The 20,769-nt window shown below is 44.2% G+C and overlaps 1 protein-coding gene across 1 annotated transcript; it reads left to right on the top strand.

Moving 5' to 3' along the window:
• The first annotated feature begins 8,694 nt into the window (after positions 1-8,694).
• Positions 8,695-20,720, top strand: GPX6 (glutathione peroxidase 6). Its single transcript, NM_001256906.2, is given in 5 exon segments — positions 8,695-8,833; positions 13,221-13,374; positions 18,261-18,378; positions 18,745-18,844; positions 20,422-20,720. Coding segments are annotated over 5 exon segments (666 nt in total). The 5' UTR covers positions 8,695-8,746; the 3' UTR covers positions 20,629-20,720.
• The last annotated feature ends 49 nt before the right edge of the window (positions 20,721-20,769 follow it).

Here is a 20,769-nt window from a genome sequence, read left to right as displayed (position 1 = left end):
GCACCTGGCTCCTGGCTTCGATCGGTATAGCTCTGGCTGTGGTGGGCATTTGGGGGGTGAACCAACGGAGGGAAGACCTTTCTCTCTGTCTCTCTCACTATCTAACTCTGCCAAATAAATTATTAAAAAATTTAATAACTCACATTCCCCCCCTCCCAATTTGGGCCTTCAAAAGGTGGGAATAAATTCTTAAATTTATGGATTTTCTTATTATATAATTTATTCAAACTTTTGTCCCAAATCCATTTATTCAAATGTTTGTCCTAAATCCACTCCCATTTGCCTGCCTCTCAGGGAGCAGAAGTGGCAATAAAACTTATTACAGACTTGGCAACCTTATGCTGTAACTAAATATTTGATCACGTTATCACCTATGATAACTTAGGCAGCAAAATGATAACCACAAGGGCAAGCATTGGGGTGCAGTGGCTGTTCCTAATGCTTTAGAACAACAAGAAAGGGGTGGATTCGGAAACTCCCGGGCTCTAACGAAATAACAAAGAGACGCTGAAAAATCCGTGGATTAGTCAACAAGGTGGAGTTTGTTTCCATTTATCCCTCCCCCTTTCCTGCCCTTCCTCTCACAGGATTTGCACTGCTGGCTTAGCTTTGCTGGTTCCTTTCCAACCAGCAGCCCCCACCAGCTCTGCCTCTTCCAGGGTCACACAAAAAGCTGCCTTCACCGCCTTAAAAACCCAAGTCTGATCGGGATTTAATTCTCAGGGCTAGTGGAGTCTGGGCATTCATGAGCTCTCTGAGAAAACAGAAGCTTTGTGTTACCCTCGGACCTCTGATCTCTTCTCAGAGGCTTGTAATCTAGGGACAGGAGCCCAGAACAAAGACAGCCGCCCCAGCCACAAATCTCCCAAAGCTCTTTAGGCCTCCAGCTTTCCTGCTGGCTCTCCTGAGCGCCCTGCTCTGTCTGAGTTCAAACAGTCACCCGGAGTAGAATATCAAGCCCCAGACACACTTTCCTTCCTCATCCTTCCCAAGCTAAATGCTCTTGGGAAAGTTGCCCTCTTGACTCCACTCCTCCTGTGTAAGACTGGGAGAATCACATGAGCCTCACCGCGCTAACCTGTAAAAAATAAAAACAATTATTTGCGTAAACTCTTCACACTGAGCCTGACCCAAGGTAAATAGCCCCTGTCAATCTAACAGATGTAGAAATTGACACTCAGATAGAAAACTCATTTAGTCAACGTCACGTGTCTGTGTTGGTAGACTTACTACATACCGTCCCTCCCCTGATGTTATAAATTCTTTGATTTCCACCCTATCTTTGCTCATCACACAAACGCTAACTTCTAAACTGGAAGAGAATCGTTCAACAGACACTCCACCTTGATGGGCAGACACACGGGCCTACCATCCGGGTCTTTCCAGTCTCTGCGTCCTGCTTTCCCAGTTCCCCTGGCAGCAAGAACTCATCTGGGGAGCTCGGGTTCAGAGGGAGGCCACAGAGAAGACCGCGCTCGTCACATCCCCTGGGCGGTTTCTCCGGGTGCTGCTCCTCTTCGGGCCTCTCCCCAGAGCCACGCGTCTTTCTTTCCCAAAGGGTGAACCTATCTTCTTGTCTTCTCTCTTCTAGGCTTTCCCCCTTCAACGCTTTTTTCCTCCACCCCACTGTCACTGCAAACCCCACCCGTCTATCTGAAGGTACCCCTTCACCAATAAAGAGCCGCTGATGATAACAACTTTGCTGCGGCCTCAACTCCAGGATCTGCAGCCTGGCATCAAGACTCTGCTGGCATGCTGTCGCCTCCTTCCTAGTCCTCCCTCCCCATAGTTCCTCCTGTGAGTGAATCTCTCAGATGAGCTGAAGCTTTTGCTTTCTTGAAAGTACAACTGTTTGGATTAGATTCTTGATCTTGGAGGCCAACTATGCTGAGAACTTTGAGATGCCATCTCCCTTGCTTTAGGTTATCTATCGTGATCAGAGAGAAATCCCGACATGTCCTAAATTTAATTACAAGTAAGACAGGATGGAACAGGACTCACTAAACCTAGCCCCTCTTAACCTAATTATTGATCCAGCTCCAGCTCCAAACCAATCAGGAACAAGGAACAGCCAAATCCTAAAGGGAAAAAAAAAAAAAAATACCACTACCCTGCCAGGGTCTTCCCTGACCTGCACACATGCCCAGAAGAGCCTAACATGACCTCTATAGGACCTTCTTGTGTGGTGGTTTTGAGCAACCTCACCATTCTGAGTATGTTGTGTGCAAAACACCGATAGCACCTGCACAAAAACACCAAGCTGGGCACAAGCTGAAATGTTGCACTGTTGTTTGTCAAGGAGGATTCGCCAGAACTCCAGGCTGGATGCACATCAAAGCGCTGTGCCCTGAGTGGGAACCGCCACGCCTCCCCAGGGCAATAGAAGTGCCCGTTCAGCTCCTGTCCGGGAGCCAGTTGGGGAAACCTATTCCCAAAAGCTCTCTCCTTTGTGCTCAAGCTTATGCCTCAATAAACCTTGTCTGGGTTGCACATCAGCACTTATCATTTTCTATTTGCAAGTAAGCTGAAGAATGTGGAGTTGATAACACAAGGACCAGAGAATACAGAGGTGAGATGGAGGTAGTTAGTCAGTTAACATCTACCCACTGAGAACATCAAACAACCATTTCATACATCTGAGTGTGTGTTAAAATCCCAAGTCGTTCAGACCCCGTAGGCACCACCACATCCCGCTTGCAGCCAATCTGGAAGCGGTAATTACTTCTTCAGACAGTCCTATCCCAGTGCTTTCCCATCTGCTTCACCTAATCTCACCCCTCTTATCTATAGCCAAGCAAGTTCAATGTGAGAATGGAGTTTAAAACCAGAAAAGATTGAAGATCACTAAAAATCCCCAGCCGAGGGGAAAATGAGGCCCTGAGACCCTAGTCATGTAAGACCCTGAAGTATTGGTTAATCCTTGCCAGCTAGCTCAAGCCATTTGGACAATAAATAACTCAGATATTGCACATGTTCCTGCTTATTAATATTTCTCTTGAATGTTTATCTTAAGTAAGCAACAGCAGCTTGTGTTATGTTTTTGTTTTTAAAGATTTATTTGTTTGTTGACAGGCAAAACATCAGAGAGAGAAGGAGAGACAGAGAAAGAGTGAAATTCTCCATCCTCTGGTTCACTTTCTATATGACCACAATGGTCAAGACTGGGCCAGGCAAAAGCCGGGGCCAGGAACTCCCTCCAGGCCACATGGATGACAGGGGACCAAGCACTTGCGCCATCATTGGATAGATTAGAAGTGGGGAAGCCAGAACTCCAACCAGCACTCTGGTAAGTGATTTTATTTTACATCTACTTGTCTCTCCACCCTCTGGGCTCCATTCTCCATATGTATGTTTTGAAATGCAAGAAAGTTCTAGAGAGATGACTAACTGTACTTTCGCATCTAATTCTTGGAGGTTGGGGTGGGGAGGTGATGAGAGGACTAACGTGTACTCCCCTAGGCTGTGTTCTTGTCTATCACACCTGCCTTGACGGGCTGGTGAGGATGTGGGGGAAACACCACAGTGTCCATGTCCATTCAAAAGCAGATTCCTCCTACCTAGAAATTCTCTGGGGGCCGACGCTGTGGCGTAGCAGGTAAAGCCACCGCCGCAGTGCTGTTATCCCATATGGGCACCAGTTTAAGTTCTGGCTGCTCCACTTCTGATCCGGCTCTCTGCTACGGTCTGGGAAAGCAGTGGAAGACGGCTCAAGTCCTTAGACCCCCTGCACCCGTGTGGGAGACCCGGAAGAAGTTCCTGGCTCCTGGCTTCGGATTGGCACAGCTCCAGCCATTGCAGCCAACTGGGGAGTGAACCAGTGGATGGAAGACCTCTCTCTGTGTGTGCCTCTCCTTCTCTCTGTGTAACTCTGACTTTCAAATAAATAAAGAAAATAAAGAAATTTTCTGGTCTATGACTCAGGCCCTTACTGATCTCAGGAAACAAATAAATATGCTCCATACCAGCAATACACTGCAGCTTCCTTGGGAACCCAGTTAGGCAGTCCTCAACAGACTACAAACAAGGAGATAAAGATTTCTAAAGCTCTGTAACATTTCCTTGCTGGAATTCTAAGTGGAATCATACTTACAGAAAACTTTTGGGAATACTATGTAAATCAGTGCGACATCTGCCAAGGCTTCAACCAGGGTTGATCACGTTACTTCACTCTCTGCTTCCATTAAGCTAATTTATGATCTCTGTGCTGATGGGAGAAACTTCATTGTCTCCATATGGTGAGACTTCCAGGACCGGGCTTTCGCCTACCTTTCCTGCTATACCCCAACCCATAGCTCTTGTATTGTGCATCAATTTTTTGCCTGTACTCATGTTTCCTTGGAAACAAGAAAGGGAAAGAAAAAGAAAATCAGTCTTTCTTTTCTCATTAATTTAAGAGCACAAAACTTTTATGATGTCATCTGCATCTTTGACATTTCTGTGAACAATCTTGAAAAATCTCTCTTCACACAACACAAAAGTTCAGTTTTATCATTTCTTGTGAAAATTTATAGAAATGAATTTATTTTGTTGATATTTTATCTAGCAACTTCTCTACTAAAGTAATTACAATCGTTTATTGCTAATTTCTTTTCAAAGTATATGCTCACAACACATACTGACATTTTCATTCATTTGTTTCTAATCTGTGAACATTTGATTTCCTTTTCTTGCCTTTAATTCAATGGCTAAGTCTGCCAATACAATATTGAACTAAAATAGTAATGGACTTATCCTTTCAAGGAATATCATTTTAAGGGGTAGTGATTTAATATTTCACTATTAAGTATGAAACTGGCTGTTGACTTGTGTTAGACACTCTTCTATTCTTGATTTGCTGTGAATTAAGATAGCAGTCAATGCTGAATTTTATCATACACATATGATGCATATATTGTGATGATTTTGTGATATTACTTATTTTGTTAAAATGGCATATTAATTGCTTAATTTATGAAGCCACAGCACTGGCCCCTGACTACAGATCTTGACACTTCTCAGTCTCTATATTCACATGAATCAGTTCTTTCTACTCTTCTCTCTCTCTGTCATCCCAACTTGATCTATCTAGAGAGGAGAAAGGGAAATCAGATAGAACACTATACTGTCTCTAAACTGAAACTCACTTCCCTGTGTATTTCCCAGAGTTTCCTAGAATTGCCATACCAAAGTGTGATGACTAGATGACTTAGAAAAACAGAAACTTTTTGGTCCACCATTCTGGAGGCCATAAGTCTAAAATCAAGGTATCAGCAGAGATATGTTCTCCCTGAAACCTATAGAGAAATATCTTTCCCCATCTCTTCCAGTTTCTTGTAGCCATAGGTGTTTCTTGACTTATGGCAGCAGTATCTGTCTTTTTTTTTTTTTTTTTTTTTTGACAGGCAGAGTGGATAGTGAGAGAGAGAGACAGAGAGAAAGGTCTTTCTTTTGCCATTGGTTCACCCTCCAATGGCCGCCATGGTTGGCACACTGCAGCCGGCGCACTGCGCTGATCCAAAGGCAGGAGCCAGGTGCGTCTCCTGGTCTCCCATGGGGTGCAGGGACCAAGCACTTGGGCCATCCTCCACTGCCTTCCTGGGCCACAGCAGAGAGCATGCAGTATCTGTTTTAACATGGTACCACCCCTGGTCTCTGTACCTTCACATCTCTGTCTTTCTATAAGTACCAGTCATTTTCAATTAGGGACCCACCCTACTCCAGTATGACCTCCTCTTAGCTACATTGGCAACGATCATATCTTCAAGTAAGATCACATTCTCCCATGCATGCTGGGGTTAGGATTTCAACAAATCATCAACACATCTGACCTTGTGCAAATTATTTTTCTTCCTGGGAATCCTGTTTATGTATCTAAACTGCTTTTTCTTGATCAGGCAAATGAGGCAATGGTGGAGACAAATTCATCTGTTTTTATTATCCTTCTCTGTACCATTCCATGAACTATTTGTAAAAGGCAGTAAAATGGACTTGAGCCCAAATTTTAAGGGCTGATCGCACTCATTAGGCACCTGATTTGAGATTCAGGCCTCAAAGAGTTATCTCTGAAGTCTAGTTTGATAAAATTGTATACATCACTTTGAATAGAAATATGTAATTTATGTACTAAAAAATCTTCCAGAAATAGTCCCAAAGTACTGACTCAGATTTGACCTACTATATATCAAGAATCAGCACTTAGGTAGATTTAGGGTGATGGAGACAGTTCTGTCTGAGACCCAGCATTTATGGAAGGAATGGTATATCTGGAAGTCTGGCTGATGTCAGTCAGGAAGGACCTTGGGTGCCCCACGGGAGACTTCCAAATTAAAAGGGTAAACATTCAGGAGAGATCAGAGCATTTTTAACACAAGTGATGTCAACAAAACTGAACCGCAGCAAAATCATGGAGGCAGCGTGTGGAGGAAGGATAGACTAGAAAAGATCTCGGATGGAAGGAGACAAATGGAGGCAAGTGAGCACAGTCAGATTCCAAGTGGAGATGGCTCTGTCAAACCTGACAGATGGAGCTGGGAAGGCTATGAAGGGAGGGGTCTCACACCAGGTTGGCCTGCTAGCTGGAACTACCACAGGGTCAGCTTGCAGCACAAGGACAGCTAACCACCTAAACAAGAACACTTACTCAACAAAACAGACTGATGACGTAGGACTCGTTTTACTAAGTAGCTGCAACCATCCGCTGATCAGAGCTCACCAGCTCTCCCTGACACCACCGGTGCCAATGCGCTTGCTTTCAACACACCACACTTAGCTTTTCTCTATCCCTAATAGAACTCCAACCTTTCTCTTGTTCCGTGGACTTACCAGTTCAGTGCACGTATTTCCTAGCCCACAATCCTTTTATTTGTGTATTCTCAATAAACAAAAGTTGCTTTATCAGAGATTTACTTGTATTTTTTTTGTTTGACAGGAATGAATGAAAAATTTCTAGGAGATAATAGGGAATCAATGTCTCCAGCTGAGGGTAGGTGCAGAGGAACTGTAGACCCGTGACACTTTCAGATGGACCAGGAACGCCAAGCATCAGCCTCGCTTCCTCCTGTTCACCGTGTGCTCCTGTACCTCCACTTCTCATTGCTGGAGAGTTCCAAGGTGCTCAAAAGCTTATTAGAAATGGGGGGGGGGCATCGAAAACCTAAGAAGTTCAAGTTTGCAGTAATTCTATGAATTGTAAAAGATCTCCTCACCTCTCAAGGTGAGCAAGTATAAGCTGTCTCAGACAGAACAGATCTACTCACAACAATGGGTGATGTATATGGACCAGAGCAAAGGCTCTGGAGTGGAAATTAGAAGTTTGCCTTCATTTCGCTACCTCTTACTAACCTGTGACTTTTGATATTGGGGATTTGCTCTCTCTCTCTCTCTCTCTCTCTCTCTCTCTCTCTCTTTCTGAGTACATTTCTAGTTGCTTCCCTGTGTCAGGGCCTAGACTTCATGCTTTATTGTCACATTTCACTTTCATAGCATCCTTACTAGGTAGATCATATTACGACCCTGATTGTGCAGGTGAGAAAACTAGAGAAACAGACATTGCCCTTCTCAGGGTCAAGGAGCTCGTCAGTGGCAGAGGCGGCTGCTGAACTCTGGCGTCTGCAGCCTCTGCCTCCAAGCTGTACCCATTCTTGTGCTGACATCAGCAGAAGGTGGAAGAGCCTGGGAGGGTGCGGCTCCCGACTCCAAGAGGGGAGCTTTCTGCATGACTTCCCTGAAAGCCTTGGGGACACTCGTGGCTGGATCAGGTATCAGCCCTGAAGCCACCACAGATTACAGGTTCTTCAGAAGAGCTCCCAAGTCTAAGATAAAGAAAAGCTTGTCTTCCAGAAGAGGTCACAGGAACTTAACCCCCCCCTCCCCCTCCCCCACACACTTCAGTTCCAAGTGGCAGAGAGGGCCTTTTGTGTGAACCTGTAAAGGCAGGGCAGAAGGGAAGTGCTGAATGACAAGGAGCTTAGAACTGGGGAGGAAGAACTTACCAGTTCGATGAACAAAGAGGTTTCACAAACCTGAGCCGGCCGTGAAAACCAGACAGACGGAAGCAGAATGGTAGAGGAGGTAGCCAGGGAAAACAACCCCACGCGTCCTCACACGTCCACGTATTTCCCAACAACTCTCTGGTTATGGTGCCAGTGTCACAGTAAACAGGTTTATGGACTAAGCAGGGGAGAGATGATTACAATTATTTACAGAGGAAGAAACTCGAGCCCAGGGAAGCTCCCTCGGCTCGTGGTTTAGTTTTCTGCTTAGTAACTCCACTGTGTGGCCCCGCATGCCTCCTTGGCACTGCTCCTGCCTTAGCAAACCCTTTTGCAGGGGACACATTGGCCAGCGAAGTGTCTGACACACTCAGTCTCCCACAGCTGGACTGCATAATGAGAAAGTCCAGCGCTGTATTGAAAGGACAAGGGATAAATGGTCACCGAGCCCGCCAGGCTCTGCTTCGGTGGTGGCGGTGGCGGTGGCGCTCTAGTTCCCGGATGTGGAGCCAGCACCTGAGAACTGCCAGTCACGTGCAGTGGGGAGGGGCAGCACCTCAGGTTCCAAAGAGGGAAGCCTCCACTTCACGTGCCAGAACCCGCACGGGTCCCACCTCCCGGATGCACTTAAGTGGGGCAGGGAGACAGAGAGAAAGATGGGTGGGTGTGGACGCCGCTCTGCGATTGGCTGTGCAACTTCAAACTGACCTCTGCCCGAGGCTCTAAAAGGCTGAAATTTCTGGGTTCCTCAGAGTCGCCCAGTCCTAGCAGGAGCCATGATCCCGCAGTTCTGGGCCTCCTGTCTTTTCCTGCTGTTCCTGGTCAGCTTTGCTCAGGAAACCCCGGAGCCGCAAAAGATGAAGGTGAGAACCCCCCGCAGAGGGTCTGGGAGGATGTCCGTGTGTGATGACTGACTTGGCCGCCAGAGAGGCCCAAGGGCCTCTCCTCTCCTCGTCCCCAAGACAAGATGCATCTTCCCAGCCCGCGCAAACTTCTGCCACTGCTGTGCCCCGCGGCAGAGACCCATCTTCCAGACTCCACTGCTTTCCTGCAACTTCAACTCAGCGCCCAGTTCTTTGAGCCAAACGGGGGATGGGGGGGGGGGGTGGAGGAAGGATGCGCTTGGAGCATTCCCTTTTGCCATTTTTTCTTGGTGGCCTCTTGATCGCTCTGAGCCTGTCCCCTCTACTCTGGTCTGGAATCGGGACAGCCCTGTGGGTCCCAGTAAATGAAGCATCAGGCCCCACATGGGATTAGAAGGAGGCTGACTGATTGCTGAGAGGCTGCCCGGCCAGAAACAGGGAGAGGGTGGAGAAGATGGTGTTGGAATATGTGCTGTAGGGGTCCCAGGGTCAGGGAAGAGGGAGCTCTTTCCGGGAATAATAAAACACCCTGCCCCAGGAAAGCTGTTCACCACTATTAATTCGGAGAAGCGATATGGTGACGTGGAGACGAAACTCAGCTCAGAGTAAGAGGATTTGTTCCCAGATCCTGATGCTGCTCCACATCGCCTGATGCTGTTCAGAAAATTCCCCACACTGATATAAGTCGTCAACCCTGTAATAGATGTGTGTGCTGTCTAAGGTGCAGACTAGGGAGGGAGGGGATGACTTCAGGCACCAACAAACTTTAACGTTAATATCAGAAAAAAGGCATTAAAGGGGCTGGAGTTGTGGTATGATGAGTTAAGCCACTGCTGGCATCCCAAATGAGCACTGGTTCAAGTCCCGGCTGTGCCACTTCCCATCCAGTTTCCTGCTAACGTACCTGGGAAAGCAGCAGAAGATGGCCCAAGTGCTTAGGCCCCTGCCACCCACGTGGGAGGCCGAGATAAAACTCCTTGCCACCCATGTGGGAGACCTAGTTAAAACTCCCTGCTTTGGCCCAGCTCAGTCCCAGCCATTGAGTGAACCAGCAGATAGAAGATTTGCTTCCTCTCTGTGTCTCTCCCTGTCTTTGTAACTTTGTCAGAGTTAGAGTTAGAGTTAGAGAGAGAGAGAGAGAGAGAGAGAGAGAGGTCTTTCATCCTCTGGTTCACTCCTCAATTGGCCGCAATGGCCGGAGCTGAGCCAATCCGAAGCCAGGAGCCAGGAGCTTCCTCTGGGTCTTCCCACACGGGTCTGGAGACCCAAGGACCTGGGCCATCTTCCACTGCTTTTCCAGGCCATAGCAAAGAGCTGGATTGAAAGTGGAGCAGCTGGGACTTGTACCAGTGCCCATGTGGGATGGCGGCACTGCAGGTACCTGCTACGTCACAGAGCTGGCCCCAAAAATAAATCGTAAGAAAGGAAGAAAGAAAAAAGTGCAAAAGCTCAGCCTCACTTGTGGCCTTACACAGTTACATATCTTTGGTTGGCTCCTTTCTCTTCTCTGTGAAATGTGGAGAACAACACTCATCATACCAGAGATCTTCAAAAAGTTCCTGGTAAGTGAAATGAAAAGATGTTTATTTTGGTCCAAAATTTTAGAGTATTAAGAGTCTTTTTCCTAATAGTCATCTTTCGTGAGCTTTTTGAAGATCCCTCATACCTGGTGAAGTGATTCTCAGAGCTGAGCTCACATAAGCATCCCCTGGGAAGCTGGGTGACGCACAGGCACGCAGAGTTCCTCCTTCTTGAGGTCTAAGGAGGAGCGCAGGAATTTACATACCTAAAATGCTCCCAGGAGATATTTGTGCAGGTCTTCAAATCTTAGTTTGGGGTTCATGGGAAGTGGAAGAAGATGCATAAGAAACGCTCAAAGACACAGCTGCAGTAAAATCGGAGCAGGCTTACTTTCCAAGATCACAGCCTACTTGAACGGGAAACCTCTGCGAGCATCCAGGTCTCTGTAAACCACTCCTTCGGGCTTGAGCGTGGACTTCTTAGAATAGAAAATCATCTTAAGACTGCAAAGCTGTGCTCCATGCTACCCTCCCCTTTTCTAACGAACTTAAGCAAACAGAGGCAAAACTGAAAGCTGGAGCAGAAGGACTGAGCTCTTCAACCCTGCAGGAGTCCTGGGATCCCACGCCCCAGTTCATAGGGTGATGTTAATATGAGAAACAAAATTTGGACGTTGTTGAGCAAGAGGTAAGGTAACACGAAGGCAAGCAAATGGATGTATATGAATGGCAGTTCATAAGGTGATTTCCATGTGACTTTTCATTACGATAGCAGAAAAGGCCAAGGCTAGACACTATTGAGCACAGAGGTAAGGGGACATGAAGGCAAACAGACATGAAGGTACATGGATGACAACCCGTCACAGTGCATCTAAGCTAATGGTCCTAAATAGCTAAACTAATGATCCCAACTATTTGGATTAATGTATATGGTTGCCTCTCCTTTCCAAGGAGGATTGGCTTCAGAACTCCCCAAGGATACCAAAATCCATGGATTCTCAAGTCTCATATGAAGTGGCACAATATTTGCACATAACCTACACATATATATTCTAAATAGTCTCTCTAATACCTTATACAGTGTAAATGCTTTGCAAATATTTGCTTTTAAATATCGATTTCATCTATTTGAAAGGCAGTGAAAGAGAGAGAGACAGAAAGAGAAAGAGAAGAGAGAGGATCTTGCATCTGCTGGTCTACTCCAAAAATACTCACAACAGCCACAGCTGGATCAGACCAAAGCAGGAGTCTGGATCTTCCTCCAGGTCTCCAACATGGATGGTAGGGTTTCAAGTGCTTGTGTCATCATTCTCTGCCTCCCAGAATGCATTAGCAAGAAGCCAGATTGAAAAGGAAGTAGCCAGGACTAGAACTACACTCTGATATAGGAAGCTGGAGTCCTAAGTGGAAGCTTAACCCATTGTGCCACAACCCCAGCCCGATTTTATGTAAATAGTTGGTATACTGTATTGTTTAGGGAAAATGATAACAAAAAAATCTGTCCATGTTCAGTACAGATTAATTTTTTGAATATTTTTTATCTATAGTTGATTGAATCCATGGATGCAGAACCCATGGGTATGGGCACAGATGTTTGGACACATAGGGAGGGGGCCTGCTCGAACTCAAACTTCCCTCTCTGCAAAGATAATGCAGTAGAGGCTATTGCTTCTGGTGTCTGGCAAGAGACCTTGTAGACTTAGAGGATGATAAAGACCTTCCTGTCCCACTGCTCCCACCCGGGCTCACCCACAGCCAATTTTTTCTTTGTGTGAGGCAGGTCTTTATGAATTGAGGTCCCTTGATGCTCCATTGAAAAATTCTATGACTTTGCTCCACATAGCTAAGAAAATGACCTCTTTAGATGATAATACCTTTACTTCCTGTCCCAAGTCTTGCCTGCTTTTTTCTCTTGGTATGCTTTTAGGTAGAAAAGTTTTCCTCTGTGCCTTTAATTTTATAGTCCCTAATTCATAAGCAGTATAGGATGGTTCTCCACAATATAAAGCTGAGAAGAAGGGGTATTGAGGATTAGTGTGGAGGTAGCAGGGAGCACCCCATTGGCAAAGCCTGGAGAAGCCCTTCAATGGGGTCTAAATGCAGAGCAAGTTGTAGGTCCTGATTTGGAGGTGTGGTGGGGTGGAGGAATACAATTTAAGAAGATACATGTGAGGAATTCATGCAAAAGTTCTTTATGTTATGAGAAATTCTGCAAAGATCTGTTAAGAATCCTTGAGAAGGATAGTATGTCTGGAATAGGGAGTAAGGATGTGGAAGAAAGTGCAAGCAAGGTTGGAGAATAGGGGTAAATTATAGTAATACTCCACGGATTGGTAGAGTACTGTGAAGTGCTTGCTCTGCCGCACACAGAACAATGGATTGTAAAGTTTAGAAAATAATTCATAGGGGGTAATTCCTCTGCCTGCAGTGCCAGTATCCCATATGGACACCAGTTCAAGTCCTGGCTGCTCCACTTCCGATCTAGCTCTCTGCTAAGGCCTGAGAAAGCAGTTGAAGATGGCCTGAGTCTGTGGGCACCTGCACCCACATGGGAGACCCGGAAGGGACTTCTGGCTCATGGCTTTGGACCGGCGAAGCTTTGGCTGTTGCAGCCATCTGGGGAGTGAACCAGCGGATGGAAGACCTCTCTGTCTCTCTCTGTCTCTCTCTCTCTGCCTCTCAAATAAATAAATCTTAAAAAAAATAATTTTAGTGTGGCATCAGATCTAATTAAAATTTTTACTTGAAAAAGCCTCTTTAATTCTTAGGATTTCAAGGTATTACATGGGTGTTTTGAAAAATTCACACATGTCAGGAAATATTATTTACCTTTTCACATCATTGCAGTTATTTTTGTTACATTTCAGATGGATTGCAACAAAGAGGTGTCAGGTACCATCTATGAGTACGGAGCCCGCACCCTCAATGGTGAAGAAGACATCCAGTTCCAGCAGTATGCCGGGAAGTACGTGCTCTTTGTCAACGTGGCCACCTACTGCGCCAACACAGCTCAGTATCCTGGTAAGAACTCCTGTTTCAACTCTTTTGCAACTAGCTCTGCTAGATAGCCAGAGTCTAACTCCAGAAGGTGTTACCAATGTGTTAGTGGGAGGTGGGGAGGCGGAGGGGTTGGGCTAAAGGACCACGTGACTCTTAAAGTTCTGCTACTGCTCTCTTAGAATTCCAGGATAATTGTCTGCAGTTTTGAGAACTAAGACTTTCCCAAAGTCCAATTAAGAGCACACCTGTAGTTGAACAGTTGAATGGACCCTGAGAGAGAACATAGACTATAGGGAATGAGGTTTATCAGTAAGAATGTGTTAGGACTTTGAGAATCTGGGCTTGTGTTAGGTGGCTTGAGGGCCATTTCAAGGAATTGAATCTTTGCTCCAGACTAGACGCTATCAAGAAATGAAGATGGGGCTCGCACTGTGGCGTAGAAGGTTAAGCCACCAGCTACAGCACTGGAATCCTAGTGGATGGAGTCCTGGCTGCTCCACTTCTAATTAGCAGCTCACTGCTATGCACCTGGGAAAGCAGCAGAAGGTGGCCCCAGGGCTTGGGCCCCTGCACCCACATGGGAAACCTGGAAGAATCTCCTGATTCCTATCTTTGGCCTGGCTGAGTCTTGGCTTTTGTGGCCATTTGGGGAGTGAACCAGCAGGTGGAAGCGCTCTCTTTTTCTGCTTCTATCTTTCTGTAACTATGCCTTTCAAATAAATGAATATATCTTAAAAAGAAGAAGAAAAAGAAAGAAATGAAGAAATGGGGGCAATTGTGTGATTGGGTATCTTAATAAACACATGTATATGGTGAGAGGAACAAAGCAAGGTTAAAACTTTAATTATAAAGAAGGGTTACTCATATTGGCAAGTTTAAGGTGAGGTTTAGTCATTTTATGATTTTTTTGTGATTTATACAACTTTCATGTTTTGTCCACGTGTAGCTATAATTCCAGGGTAGTCTTGTTTTCTCCCGATCCATCATGGTCACATTTTGCGTGACACTGATACTCTGCAAACCCCCAACCTAGCTGCGACTCCAGGTCAGAACTGAAATGTCAGAGTCTACTTCTGTCTTGCTCACGGGTGACTTCTGGTAATGACAGGAGCGCAATTGGAGCAAAAGCTTTTGTAAGATGCTCTTGGGATCTGCCGTAACCTTCAAATGACAGAGAGGAAGGAAAATAGTTTCTACCAGGGCAGCTTTTGATTGGCTTGAGGGCTACTTGGAGTGACTGGTCACATGGGAGAATGTTTGCAGAACGTGGCCCAACCTGTTCTGGTAACTGAGATGGATTTTCCTTTTTTTTTTTTCCTTGGTTCATCATCATGGAAGAAATAAAGTCAGGCTAAAGCTCTAATTGGTATTCCTGTTGATCCAAAAATGTTATTTTAAATTCTAGATTAATAATACTATGGAACAATGTAGTGTATGACAGGCCAAGGGTTTTATTTATGTTTTTAAAAAACATGTTCAAAATAAATGAAAAAAGGATTTTTGCACCAAGCACCACAAAGAAATGGATCAAAACAATGCTTAAACACGTTTTAGGAAAAATCTCCCACACATTGGCATTGCTATCTATGCAACTGATCGAAAATATAAAGTCCCATTAAGTTGTCTTAGTAGAGCTCCTATAACAAATCCCTGAATTTTCACCTTTTAAAATAGCATTTAAATTTGAGCAGATTGCGATCTCACATCTATGATACATGGTTCACTAATTCTGACATTTAAAAATTAACATTCAGGGAGGACTGTAAAGATTGCATTAAAATAGTTCCTCCTCCAAAGTACAATGAAAAACAAGTAGTTCACATTTCCCAGGGGAAATTTACAGCTTTTTCAATGATAAAATCATGTCTAAAAAGATATCTCAAAAGTATCCATTAGGGGGAGGTCCAGACATTTAAAAGAATTTGAGGGTCACTTTATATTTTTATTTGTATATACAGTCAACTACAGAGAAACTCCAAAAGGCTGCATATGAAGTTTTTATAAACCGGGAGACCTAATTATGAGATCCCAGGCAACAGTTTAATGTCACTTAGCAAGTGAGAATTTTCCTCCCTTTGAAATTTAAATTTGAAAAATTGGCTACATTTTAAAAGTCATGATGTGTTAACAGTGATTCTATGGATATCTGCTAATACCTTGAAATTAAAATTATGGGAATCTGCTTTTAAATTTGTTTTAACTTATTTAGTTTTCATTTGAATTTCTTATGTGTTGAATAGGTAATCTGAGTATAGTCAAGGCCCACATAATGATGTATGACTCAGTGACAGTGGTCCTGTAAGATTATGATGGCGCTCAAAGCTTCTATTGCATAGTGACGTGTAGCTGTCATAACACTGTGACACAATGTGCTTACACGTTTCTGACCACGCTGATGTAAGCAAAGCTGTTGCGCTGCCAATCCTATAAAGGTGTGACACACGCAATTATGTACAGTACATCACACGCGATAATGGAAATAAAGGACTGCGTCACCGGTTTATGCATTGACTGTATTATACTTTAGAATCACTCTTTTAGTGCACTTCTCCTACTTACAAAAGCAATTGTCCAGTACAACATTATGCTGGATAGCTCATGCTTACTGAGTCACTGATTGCATCAGTGGTCCACGTCCAGGCTATGTACCATTTAAGTTTGTGGACGTATGCTCTGTAATTTTTCCACAATGATCAAATCCCTTAACCATGTATTTTTCAGAATTTGTCACCATCCATAGGTGGTGTATGACTGTGCAGCTACAATATTTAAACTGTAAAAGGGTACAGCAGTGTAACCTCCATGTTCCCTTCCCTTTAAGTGACTGATGTTAGCAATCTATAGTGGCTGATGTTAGCAGTTTATAGTGTGTATTTCCAGAAGTCTTTTATGCATGTACATGCAAATATCATCCCCCCCACACACACCTCAAGCACACAGACTCAAATGTACACATACATGATTCTGCACCTTGCTTTTTCACATAATAGAATCTGTTGGATGATATTCTGTGTCAGAACTTGGTGAGTTTCCTCATTTTTTAAGTCTTTATTTATTTTCATCAAGTTAAAAGGCAGAGGGAGAGAGAGAGACAGAGAAAGAGAGAGAGATCTTCCATATACCGGTTTACTCTCCAAATGCCTGCAACACCAGAAATGGGCCAGGCTGAAGCCAAGAGCCAGAAACTCCATCTGGGTCTCCCATGTGAATGACAAGGGCCCAAGCATTTGAGCCATCATCAGCTGCCTTGCAAGCACTTAGAAAGAAACTGGATCAGAAGCAGATTATCCAGGATTCATGGGGTTTCAGCATCCCAAGAGGTGGTGCTGTAACACAATGCCCACTCTCCACTTTTAAAATTGTATGTATTTATGGGGTACTATGTGATGTTTTAGTACATATAGCTATTGCATGACATAAAATATTTATCTCTTCAAACATTTAACATTTTCATATGATGAAAACATCCAAAATCTTATCTCCTGTTTTTTTTCTAAATATAGCAAAATAAATAGTACATTAACATTATGCATATTCACCCTACTTCTCATTCTTTTTTAAGACATAGTTTTCCATTGTGGTGTTGTAATATGATTTATTAAACTTGTTCATGAGGATTTTAAAAAGCATCTCATTCAAATTTATTTTTAAGATTTATTGCTTTATTTGAAAGGCAGAGTTACAGAGAGGCAGAGGCAGAGAGAGAGAGAGGTCTTCCATCCGTGGTTCACTCCCCAAATAGCCGCAATTTGGAGCTGAGCTGATCCGAAGCCAGGAGCTAAGAGCTTCCTCTGGGTCTCCCACACAGGTGCAGGGGCCCAAGTACTTGGGCCATCTTCTACTACTCTCCCAGGCCATAGCTGAGAGCCAGATCGGAAGTGTAGCAGCAAGGACTCGAACTGGCATCCATAAGGGATGCTGGCACTGCAGATGGCGGCTTTATCCGCTAAATTTTACTCCAGATGAGGAAAATGAGATTGGTAAAGAAACTTGCAAAAGGATAGAATCAAAATCTGCTAAGTCAGCCATAGAAAGAATATATTCTTAATAGGCAAAGAGAGAGATGAGTATGGATAGTAATGAAAGATTGTATTAAAACTGGAGGATGTTCCTCACTTAAGAGTTTGTTAGGGGAAATGCCAGCAGGCAGAACTGAGTCTGAATGAAATGGGATGTGGCTGGTTCTGGGGCCTGAATAAACTCCACTGAAAAGGACTGAAGACGGGAATGATGGCGCAAGCCTACACAGACCCTGGCAGTGGTAACGAGCAGGCTAGAGTTCATGGCTCAGGGTCTCAGTGAGAGTTTCAAGAAAATGATATCAGTTCATCAACAGAGCGGATGAGAGTAGAGAGTCCTCTGGAGCTAGTCTTGAAATTTCTGATTCCCTCCACCACTTCTCAGAGTAGAGCAACGAAGAATGCTCCCCAGGGGTATGACTGCAGTGTCAGTCAGGTTGTGTCATCATGGGACATAGTGCAGGGGAAGGTAAAGGAATATGTTTGTGTGCTTTTTCCTTTAAAAAAAAAAAAAAAATCTCATCAATCAATCCAGCATTGGATCTAAGGCAGTAGCATTCAAGCCTGGCTTCTTTTTGGATCAAGCAGGACGCCAGTCTAACCAATCTGCATTGTTTGTCTTGTTATTTTTAAGAGCTCCCTTTGCATTGTAAAGTGCTACCCCTAATGGAAACTACTCCACAGGGAAAACCAGCAGCCATTTGGATGAGTTTCTGGAAACCCATGTTTTAGAATTTTGTTCTGAATTCCTCAATCTCTGTAGTATTGAACCTTTCTCTTCCTAGTCCTCAGTTTATTCTTGTGATAAACAGATAAATCCAGTGTTATCCACTGTTTGTGCTAGGGCTTCTGACCAGCCCACCCATGCCATGTATTCTCTGCCCACAGAACTGAATAGACTACAGGAGGACCTGAAGAACCTTAGTGTCATTGTGCTGGGCTTTCCTTGCAACCAGTTTGGAAAACAAGAACCAGGAAGGAACTCAGAGATCCTTTCTGGGCTCAAGTGAGTACCCATCATGGGAACCCACGAGGGGCCCTTTAGAGAATTTTCCTTCTTCATTCTATCTAGGGACCCTCTAATTCTGGAAACTTCAAAAGTGAGTGGTATTGAGTGGTAGATTACTGGGTTGAAGAATATCATCGTAATGTTTTGAATTCAATCTGGCCTTGTTGGTAGTGCTCAAATAGCCCCCAAAATATTGGCTTCCAGTTTTCTTGGTATTCTGTATTCCCAAACACCTCTCGTCACCTTCTCTGTTTACATCTCCCTCTTTGTCTCAGATTTCCTTTCGTGGTGGGTTAGGAGTGACCGTCACTAGACATCCCTGTCTTAATCTGGATCCTCTTGGAACACTCTGGTTCTTTGCAGGTACGTGCGTCCAGGTGGTAACTTTGTCCCCAATTTCCAGCTCTTTGAGAAAGGGGATGTGAATGGAGAAAACGAACAGAAGGTCTTTACCTTCCTGAAGGTGAGTGAACATAAACCAGGCATGAAGCAGTCAGGTGGAAATGTCCTGAACACAAGAAGGCTCACATCTAGGACTGGGTTTGGACACCTTGGAAATAGATGCTCAGATGAGTTCAAGGATCAGGGCAATATCTGTCTTGAGAACACTATCTATGATAGCTTTGTTGCGGACTAACCTCCTCTACTGAATGGGAATAATTCACTTAACAATCATTTGTCAAATCCCTAGTTTGTTCAAGGAACTGTCCTATCCAATGAGTGGGAAAATATTAATAGAGCATATTCTCTTCCCTGAAGGAACTCATAAATAGTCAGGAGACAAACATAGACATGGATAAGGTAGGGTGTCATGTGGTCAGTGCCTTTAAAGCCACAAAATATTAGAACCACAGGGTACTAGAGTGGGAGAGCCCCAAGATTCACCTAACCCACTCATCCCCAAACACTTAGCTATAGAACAAGTGTGGTTCCTGTTGAAATTTTCACCCAACTACAGCAAACAGAAAAAAAAAATGCCAATGAGAGGAATTTTTCTTAAAGCTCATCTTATTTAAATATAAAAGATCATTATTTATTCTGGTATTAAATTATGACTGGTTATATCATGTAAACTGCCTATTTGTTGCTCAGAAAAAGTTGTATTATTGATTTTATGTGATTCAAACTAACACTTTAAGAACTCTTTAATTTTGGAATCTGTGGTTATACTAGACTTTTAACTTTTCTTATCGTAAAAATGAATTTTAGTGATTCTGCATAAGTCTCCATAAAAAACTAGTTATTGTTTACTAACCCATGAAGCTCCAAATTCTGGATTGTAGTACCATCAGTCAACCTATTATTTTTCACTGAGGAAACTGAAACTACAGAAATGATGTGATTTATGATTTGCCCAAGGAAACAAAAGATACTCTTTTTGTTTGTTTGTTTTAACAAAAATGGCTCCCTTCTCAAGGGGAACCCAGTGCCCCACTCTTAAGGTATTGTATTTTTTTTTCTAACTTTTTGTTTGTTTGTTTTAAATTTGAAAGGTAGGGTGACAGAGAGAGACTGAGATCTTTCATCTGCTGGTTTACTCCCCAAATGGCTGCAATGGCTGGGACTGTGCCAGGCTGAAGCTAGGAACCTGAAGCTTCTTCCAGGTCTCCCATATGGGTGCAGGGGCCCAAGCACTTGGGCCATCTTCTGCTGTTTTCCTGGGTGCATTAGCAGGAAACTGAATTGGAAGCAGAGCAGCCAGGACTGGAACCAGTGCCCACATGGTTGGTGTCACAGGCAGTGCCTTTACCAGCTACCTCGCAATGCTGGTCCCAGAAGATATTCTTTTACTGAAGCACCATGATAAAATCATGAGAAAGGAGAGGCGTGAAGGAAAAGAAGTAATGCTTTTTATTTAGTACGGCACTCTGACCCTTGGATGTTTGGGTGGTAGTTGTTGCATTGGTGACGATACATTTAAATGTTTGTTATTGGTTGGAAGTATGGTAAGTAGTCAGTATATTAAGGTATATGATGTTGAGGAGACTCTTTAGGGATGGGGAGAAATTTATATTTCTATTTTTCACATCTCTGCTGCAGAACTCTTGCCCTCCGACGTCTGAACTTTTGGGCTCCCCACGCCACCTCTTCTGGGATCCCTTGAAGATCCATGACATCCGCTGGAACTTCGAGAAATTCTTGGTGGGCACTGATGGAATCCCTGTCATGCGCTGGTTCCATGCGGCTCCCGTTAGCACTGTCAAAGCAGACATCCTCAAATATGTAGAGCAGTTCAACACCCAGTAGGAGGGCTAGCAGCTGGCAGAAGCAGCCGCCCTGCCTCCCACTCAATGCATGTGTCTAACGAAAGATCCATCTTTGTTCTACACTCCTTCCTATCTAGGCTTCCACATGACCAAACGATCCTGTAATACCCAACGAACGGCT

The sequence above is a fragment of the Oryctolagus cuniculus genome, chromosome 5, assembly GCF_051225735.1.
Source record: "Oryctolagus cuniculus isolate XC-2025 breed Fujian yellow rabbit chromosome 5, ASM5122573v1, whole genome shotgun sequence".
Lineage (NCBI taxonomy): Eukaryota > Metazoa > Chordata > Mammalia > Lagomorpha > Leporidae > Oryctolagus > Oryctolagus cuniculus.
The sequence above is the reverse complement of the archived record's forward strand: the minus strand, read 5'-3'. Positions and strand labels throughout refer to the sequence as shown.